At 56.8% G+C, this 8,810-nt stretch overlaps 1 protein-coding gene across 2 annotated transcripts; it reads left to right on the forward strand.

Annotated features, from left to right (window-relative positions):
- The first annotated feature begins 227 nt into the window (after positions 1-227).
- TMEM9 (transmembrane protein 9) lies at positions 228-7,669 on the forward strand. 2 transcript variants are annotated; one of them, XM_058855892.1, is made up of 6 exons: positions 228-310; positions 3,290-3,391; positions 3,487-3,578; positions 4,016-4,124; positions 5,219-5,350; positions 6,600-7,669. In XM_058855892.1, exons 2-6 carry the CDS (start codon positions 3,299-3,301, stop codon positions 6,747-6,749), a joined length of 576 nt encoding a protein of 191 aa, XP_058711875.1. In that variant the 5' UTR covers positions 228-310; positions 3,290-3,298; the 3' UTR covers positions 6,750-7,669. The 2 variants fall into 2 exon arrangements, with proteins under 2 accessions (XP_058711875.1, XP_058711874.1); XM_058855891.1 differs by having other exon boundaries at positions 271-310; positions 3,275-3,391.
- The last annotated feature ends 1,141 nt before the right edge of the window (positions 7,670-8,810 follow it).

Below are 8,810 nucleotides of genomic sequence, written 5' to 3' on the forward strand. Positions count from 1 at the left end.
CGGGAGCCCGCGGGGCCGCGCGCTCGGGGCCGGGGCCGCGCGCTCGGGGCCGGGGCCGCGCGCTCGGGGCCGGGGCCGCGCGCTCGGGGCCGGGGCCGCGCGCTCGGGGCCGGGGCCGCGCGCTCGGGGCCGGGGCCGCGCGCTCGGGGCCGGGGCCGCGCGCTCGGGGCCGGGGCCGCGCGCTCGGGGCCGGGGCCGCGCGCTCGGGGCCGGGGCCGCGCGCTCGGGGCCGGGGCCGCGCGCTCGGGGCCGGGGCCGCGCGCTCGGGGCCGGGGCCGCGCGCTCGGGGCCGGGGCCGCAGCGAGAGCAGGTAAGGGGGATGTGTGGGGATCGTATGGGGATGTATGGGGCTGTATGGGGATGTATGGAGATCGTATAGGGCTGTATGGCGATGTATGAGGATGTATGGGGATGTATGGGGATGTATGGAGATTGTATGGGGATGTATAGGGATGTATAGGGCTCGCATGGGGCTCGTGTGGCCGGGCCCTGCGGGGCTCAGGCCGGCCTGGTCCCGCTCCCCGCTCCGGGCCGGGCTGTGGGGACCGGGCCCGGGGAGCCGCGGGCTCCGGGCTCAGGGGGCCGGGGGGGAGCGGCCCTGGAGGCCCCGGCAGGGCTGAGGGAGCGGCCGGGGGAGAGCGGCCCTGGAAGCCCCGGCAGGGCTGAGGGAGCGGCCGGGGGAGAGCGGCCCTGGAAGCCCCGGCAGGGCTGAGGGAGCAGCCGGGGGGAGCGGCGGTGGAAGCCCCGGCAGGGCTGAGTGAGCACCCGGGGGGGAGCGGCGGTGAAAGCCCCGGCAGGGCTGAGGGAGCACCCGGGGGGGAGCGGCGGTGAAAGCCCCGGCAGGGCTGAGGGAGCGGCCGGGGGAGAGCGGCCCTGGAGGCCCCGGCAGGGCTGAGGGAGCACCCGGGGGGAGCGGCCCTGGAAGCCCCGGCAGGGCTGAGGGAGCAGCCGGGGGGAGCGGCCCTGGAAGCCCCGGCAGGGCTGAGGGAGCAGCCGGGGGGAGCGGCGGTGGAAGCCCCGGCAGGGCTGAGGGAGCGGCCGGGGGAGAGCGGCCCTGGAAGCCCCGGCGGGGCTGAGGGAGCGGCCGGGGGGAAGCGGCGGTGGAAGCCCCGGCGGGGCTGAGGGAGCAGCCGGGGGGAGCGGCCCTGGAAGCCCCGGCGGGGCTGAGGGAGCAGCCGGGGGGGACCGGCCCTGGAAGCCCCGGCAGGGCTGAGGGAGCAGCCGGGGGGAGCGGCCCTGGAAGCCCCGGCAGGGCTGAGGGAGCGGCCGGGCCTTGGCTGGGAATGGAGGCTCCGGCCGGGTCTGTCGGGGATGCTGCGAGCACAGATCCGGGAAGGGGAACGGGCCCGAGTCTTAGAAGGGCTCCAGGTGATGCTCACAGAATCATCCCAGAACGGTTTGGGGGGGAAGGGACTATAAAGCTTATCCATCTCAAGCCCTGCCGTGGGCAAGGACAGGTTCCAGGAGAGCAGGCTGGCCTCGGACACCTCCAGGGCCGGGGAAGTTAAAGATGAGGCGATCCCAGGGAGGAAGGAGGAAGGAGCGAGGGTGGCTGTGGACAGCAGAGCTCTGCACAGCCCTTTGGGGCTGATCCTGGCAGCTGCCACACACCCACAGCCCCCAGGAGCTCAGCTGTAGCCGCTGCTGTGCTCGCTGCACAGTGGGGTTTGGTCCAGGTGCTTGGCCTGATGGTCTGAAAAGAACAGCACCAAGGCATGTATGCACGGACCTTTGCTGTCAAACTCTGGAGATAAATATGCCTTAATTATCCTTTGTGTGGCTGAGGGTGTTCTGCAGTTCATAGTGTCTGAACTCTGACCAGGTTCTAAGTTTTTGGTTAGGGTGTAATAGATCATGTGTTTTCCCCTACTGTTATTAAAAGTGACATCTGTGAGTTGTTCAGATATTCTGAATTTGGCTGAGAGGCTAAAACTGAATTCCAGGTTCATGCCCCATTGTTGTGTTAAAAATTCAGACAAAAGTCCAGACCCACTTAAAATGGGGAATGTGCACTGGGCAGCTCAGGTAAGTCCTGTTCTCCAGATCTGTGGTGATCTGAACCCCTGGAGTACAGGGGAGTGTCCCTGGGAAGGACCATTGTTTGAGGAGATTGTTGAAATGGGTGATCCAAAACATTCATAAATCATGTGATGAGCTGATAGGACTGGGATGCATTTCAGAGGTCTGGCAGCTTGTTAGAAGTTGCTGGTGTTTTGTTTAGATAAAGAAGAAAGGAACCTGGTGTTTGTAATCCATTATGTGACTTTAAGGTATTGACATAAGATAAAGCAAAGGGTGACAGAATATTGCAGTGATTTAAATCCCGATGGAGTCAGGTCAGGTGATGGGGTACAGGTACCTCGAATAACCTGGGGGATTACCTGAGAGCTGATTAATGAAGGTGTAAATTCCCTTCTTCTTCCTCTGCTAAAACAGCTTTTCTGTGCTGTCCCAAGGTCCCCAACACCTGCCCCACCTTTTCTCTCTGAGGGTGAACACCAGTCTGGCCAAGGCCAATTTGCCTTTTGTGGCACAGGGAATAAATTCATATTCTTACAGATTTGTGGAAGCACACATCTCTGGAACAACTTTATCCACACACACAGGGGTTGGAAGATGATCTTTAGGGTCCCTTCCTGCCCAAACCACTCTGTGATATATAGCAAAAGGTGTTAATTCACCAAGCTACCAACTTGAAGTAATTTTAAAATCAGGATTTACTGAACAGGTATCTTGAGATAAAGGAGGTTTAGGAATTGGTTTGGAATACTTAGGAATATTCCATCCCTTCCCCATAGCTCATGGCCCATAGCTCAAGACTTTGAGTGTCAGAAGATCAGTGATTGATGACACCATTTGTGGCAGTGCAGCAGGGAGGCCCCAGGGTACTGCTTTAGCTCACTCTTGCTCCATGCTTTTCCTGCTTCTGTGTTCTACTGAGCAAAACTTGTCAGCACCAAAATATCTGTAGCTGGGCTCCAGGGTAGTAAGAGAGGAACAGGAGGTTTTGTGCAAGTGCAGTTGTAAGGAAATGAGCAGTATTTTTGCAGGGCTGGGGTAGTTTGGATGTGTGGTTGTACAGGGTGGAAGTCTTCTGACAGAAGTGTTCTTGGGATCTGTGTTCAGTGTGTCCAGTGTTTCTGGCTGACATCAGCATTGATTCAGGAACGAATTTCTTCTTCCTGGGCAAAACAGAGGAAAGTGGGCAAAAAAAAAAAAAATCTGACTACCTCATTGTGGCTGCTTTCAGCTGAGATGCTTTATCTTGGTTTAGAGTTTGTTCCCTCAGGCTCCCAGGATGTCTGCCCAGAGCTCCCGGAACTCAGCGAGCCCCATGCTGCTGCTGGTGCTGCTGGGCTGTGTCCTGTGTCCCCCAGCACAGGCCAGCAAGGTGGGTGACCCTGAGCGGTGTGTGGGGCACAGCAGAGGTGGGGGTGAGGGGACAGAGCTGTGTCCCCTCCTTCATGTGGCTCCTGTGCCCTGCAGAGCTCTGAGGACATTCGCTGCAAGTGCATTTGCCCCCCGTACCGCAACATCAGCGGGCACATCTACAACAAGAACGTGTCCCAGAAGGACTGGTGAGTGCGTGGAGCAGCCCCAGGGGTGGGTCCCTGACAGCCAAGCTCTGGAGTTCCCAGCTGTGCTGAGGAAGGCATTCCCTGCCTGTACGTTTGCAGAGGGAACTGCTTTGGTGGGTGATGTTCAACCCAGGCCAGGGGCATTTTTTAAACAGAAATTGAGGAATTTGGGATGATATGTTAACCCACCACTCTTGGCAGATGTGGGGTGTGCCCTCCAATCTCTTCCACCTGGACTGGACCCCTCCAAAAGGTGCTGGGACAGTCTGTCCCAGGGACTTGGGGCCAGCAAGGCTGTGAGGGGAGCTCTTTATACCAGATCAGTGTTATCAGCCTGACAGGAAAGCTGGGACACAAACAAAGTCAGCCCTGTGTCCTTGCACAGAGCACTGGTTTCACCTTGTGCTGCTGCTCACTGTGGTTTGTTTGTGCTGCAGCAACTGTCTGCACGTGGTGGAGCCCATGCCAGTGCCTGGGAATGATGTGGAGGCCTACTGCCTGCTCTGTGAGTGCAAGTACGAGGAGCGCAGCACCACCACCATCAAGGTACGAGCTCTGTGTCCTGTGTCCTGCTGCCTGTCGTGCCACAGCAGCCCAGGGTGACTGCAGTCACTGCCTGTGTCCTGCTCCTGACAAACCACAGCAGCCCAGGGTGACTGCAGTCACTGCCTGTGTCCTGTCCCTGCTGTGCCACAGCAGCCCAGGGTGACTGCAGTCACTGCCTGTGTCCTGTCCCTGCTGTGCCACAGCAGCCCAGGGTGACTGCAGTCACTGCCTGTGTCCTGTCCCTGCTGTGCCACAGCAGCCCAGGGTGACTGCAGTCACTGCCTGTGTCCTGTCCCTGCTGTGCCACAGCAGCCCAGGGTGACTGCATTGGGTTCCTGGAGAAGAGCCCACAATGAGAAAACTGTCACAGCATGTACATGGTGGCAGTGCCAGGGGTTACAGCTCTCTGAAAGGTGAGGGGTGGTTGGTTGTCCTCTTCTCCCAGGCAGTCAGTGACAGGACAAGAAGACATGGTCCCAGGCTGTGCCAGGGGAGGTTTAGGTTGGACATTAGGAAGAATTTCTTCACAAAAGGGTGTTGGATATTGGAAGGGGCTGCCCAGGGACGAGGTGGAGTCAGTGTCCCTGGAGGTGTTCAAGGAACAGCTGGATGTGGCACTGAGTGCTCTCTGGGCAGGGTGACAAGGTGGGGATTGGTCACAGCTTGGACTCCATGATCTCAGACATATTCTCCAACTGAAGTGATTCAGGGATTCTATGATTTCTGGGATTTCTGTGATTTCTGGGATTTCTGGGATTCCGTGTCCAAGCCAGGGGCGTTCCTGGTAGTGAGGAGCTGTGTGGAACCTCAGTCTTCTTGCTGGGGATGTGTGACAGTGCTAAGCACCTCTGACCAGGGCCTTACCTTGTCTCTTATGTGCAGAACATGCCCTCAGTTGGCACAGTGAGAGCATCAGTGTAGTTTGTGCAGTGATGGCACAACCTTGGCCTCCTGGCAAGAGCAAGAGACTCTTGTGAGCAAAATGAGAACAAGAGATCACACATCAGAGGCAGCTGCAAAGGACCTTCCTGACCTCTGTGGTGCTTCTTATCTACACTGCTTATCCTTTCCCCCTGCACTGTCCTCAACTGCAGGTGATCATCATCATCTACCTGTCCGTGGTGGGGGCCCTGCTGCTCTACATGGCATTCCTGGTGCTCGTGGACCCCCTGATCCGCAAGCCAGACCCCTACACCCAGCCCCTGCACAACGAGGAGGACAGCGAGGTGAGGGGACAGGGGGACAGGACAAGGGGGACAGGGAAACAGTGACCTCCTGCTTGTCTCTGATCCAGTGAAGGACCAGCATTGCTGCTTGGGGGCAGTTACACAGGTGAACATTTAGACTCAGATCTCTGCAGGTCATGCAGAAGCACGAGGAATATTAAAAGCTCTGTGAAACGAGCCCAAGGCAAGCCCTGCCCTCAGAGGCAGAGGGAGCTTTGTAGCAACTGGCCTGAATTTGCTTTGTCCATTTAGAGGGAGCAAAAAGTCAAACAGATCCTGTTTGTGCAGTGTCCCAGGTGGAGTTTTGTGGTGCTGAACTTCCAGGGAAAGATGAGCTTAAGTGTTGGCTGAAATGTCCTCTAGACACTTAAAACATGGCCTATGAGATGCTGTTTGATCCTGCTCTGGGGCTGGGTCCTGAGTTGTATCCAGGCTGTTTTTCCTTGTGCTTCTTCCCAGAGCACAATTTCATTCAAACCCCATCTTTTTGTGGGATGCTGGTGTACAAACCATGGGCAAAATGATTAGGACGCAGTAGCAAAGAAAGAGGCACTCTCTATCTTTGTCACACACCAGTTTAGGGAGAGGACAAATTTCTTGCTGCGTAAAATCCAGGCAGTTACAGCACTGTGTTGTACAGGACTGTCCTGTTTGTACTTTGTTGTGAGTATAAACTATTTGGCCTAATTCCTTCATACTCTGATGTAAGTGAGGAGCAGCTGCTCCAGTGTTCACAGTCCATCCATTGCCTCCCTCTGCTGAAAAAGGAGGGCCTGCAGGAGGAGATGAATTGTACCCCAAAGTCATGGGTCTGCACCCTCCTCTGCAGCAGTAATCCAGATCCAGATCCGGGTGCCCATGGTAAATGCCTGGTGTCAGGGGAGGTCTATCTCACTCCAGTATGCTGGACTAAGTCCACTGGGATAGGCCTTGTTCGTTTGCCATGATGGATCTCCTGGTTTTAGCAGGGGGATGTGGTTCACTTTGGCTCCCTGCAGACTCCAAGAGTGAATTTCCAACAGAGCTTTGTGCAGTTCCTCCCCTGGGGACTTCTGTCTGCAGTCATGGGTGATCCCCAAGGTCAAGGACTTGGGGCTGGTGTTGAGGAGCTCTCAAAAGGAGGTTTTTCATCAGAACAACTCAAACCTTGAACTGCTCTTTCAGGTGCAGTTTCTCCCCAAGTCAGCTCCCTCCCTCTGTGCTTGGGCTGGGCGTTGCCAGGTCTCCAGCCCCATTCTTCTCCTTGTAGGACACTCGCTCCCTGGCTGCAGTGCCCACCCTGGCCGGTGCCAGGGCCAACACGGTGCTGGAGCGGATGGAGGGGGCGCAGCAGCGCTGGAAGCGGCAGGTGCAGGAGCAGAGGAAGACGGTGTTCGACCGGCACAAGATGCTCAGCTAGGCCCTGCTGGGCTCTGCCACATCAGGACACCCCAGTGTTGGAATGGAACTCCAACCCTCCCTGATTCACCGTCTCCAGAGGGAGCAGCAGCCCCAAAGGCTTCTCTGCTCGTGTCCTCTGCCGTTCCCTTGCCCAGCCTGGCTGGCCCTGGGGCTGTGACTGCCACGTGGAGCTCGGCTGAATGTGGGACTCCATCAGCCCACCCCAGCAGAAACGGGCTGGGAACAGAGAGCTGGGAGCTGGCTGAGTCTTCCTGGGATAAAAATAGTGGGAGAATTTTGATGTGGGATAAATGATGTGATGTTTCTCCAGGATGCAGCAGCCACCTCCTCCCCCAGTGTGCACTGATGGTCCGTGGGCATTGTGGTGCTGAGCCACATATGCAGCACAGGAACAACGGGGAGGGAGTTTCTGCCAGTTTCTGCTGCTTCCACTTACCCTGATGTAAATGGAGAGATTTCCACACCTCTGGAGTCTGTCCAGGTTTACACCAGCATAACTGAGACTGCAGCTTGCTTCTGGGCAGGTGAATATCACAAAACCTGTTAGTACCTACATCAGCAAGAGTCCAACAGATAAAAAGCTGCTTTACATTTCTATCTTTTTGTGCTTTACCACTAGATAAAAACCTCCTGAGGTGAAACCTCTCCATTTATACCTACACTGGTGACTCTTGGTGTTCTCCCAGGGTGGGCAGCAGCATTTGTGTCCAAGAGAACTGGGGCAAAGGCTCTCCTGGAGCACTGGAAATGCCTGTCAAGGCCCTGGACACTTGTGTCATTCAGAACACTCCCACGAGCTGACAGGACTTGGGCTGTGTGGAGGAAGCTGCAGTGGTTCTGTTGTGTGTATTGATCCCATGGAGAACAGTTGGAGTTTATGGTGTAGCACCTCTGTATTAAATGCAGACAAAGATCTACGGCCTGAGTGACTTTTTGTCAGGGGAAAATGCCCATCTTGCCAGGTCTGGGGCTCTCCATCTGCCTGCCAGTGCCCAGCAGGTGATCTGATGCCACCTGAAGCCAGAGCTGTGGTTATGGCACTGCAGGAGTGTCCCTGGCACTGCTCCAGGCTGGGAACACAGGCAGAGCAGAGTCCTGCTTGGCACAGGTCAGTGACTTCACTTCTCTGGGTTATCCCGTGGGAAAGCTAAGCAGACTGGAATTCTACCTTTTCAAGAAGTTGAGAAATTGTTGCTAAAAGCTTAACTGGGAGAGGTGCCAGTCACTGCCCTGTGTGTTGGTGTCTGCAGCTGCTGGTGGAGCATCCAGCCCTGCAAGCTGACCCTGGCAGACAAACCCAAAGAGCAGCCTTTGGGAGCCTGTGTGTACCCCAGTCAGCCTTCAGCAGCTCACTGGGCTGAAAGGGGCCGAGAGCTTCACATCATCCCGAGGTCACATTTTCCTTGGCTCATCTTTCCCTAGTGCTCAATTCGAGGCATTGCTCCCCTTTGTATGAGCCCCATCTTGCCTGTCCTTCCCTCTCGGTGTGAATCCCGCATGGACACGAGGTGAGGCCGCTGGGAGCTGTTTTTTCCCTTGGAGGAGAGAACCAGCAGCTCTGGCTGGAGGCGCTGCTCAGGGCCGGGCCGATGGGTCCCTCTGGTGGTTGTCACCCCCAGTCAGCACCGGGACATGGGGGGCACCAGTGCAAGCTTGCTGCTGCCACAAACCTGCTGAACCTGCAGGAGGGGTTTGGAGACTGGCACCCCCAGACCCTCCCCTCACCCCTCCAGGAGCAGCTGGGAAATGGGGTCAGAGAGGAGGGAGTTAGAAACCAAGAATTTTGGAAAAAGTTAGAAAACTTAGAGCAGGTTAGTGGAGAGGCTGCAAAAAATACCACTGCCTGATTAATTACTTGGTTTGTTAATTAGTTGATCAGCTTTGTCCTGTACATCATCTGCCCTGGGAGGAAAGGTTTTCTACTGCCCAGCCTTGAATTCCCAAGCCCCTTCCCCACCCTGTGCCCCCTCCCAGGGTCACTGGAGCATCCCCCAGGCAGGCACATCCTGATGGGTCCCACTCCTAAACCCATCCACAGCCCACAGCAGTGCTTCCCATC

Source organism: Poecile atricapillus, chromosome 23 (assembly GCF_030490865.1).
Source record: "Poecile atricapillus isolate bPoeAtr1 chromosome 23, bPoeAtr1.hap1, whole genome shotgun sequence".
Classification (NCBI taxonomy): domain Eukaryota; kingdom Metazoa; phylum Chordata; class Aves; order Passeriformes; family Paridae; genus Poecile; species Poecile atricapillus.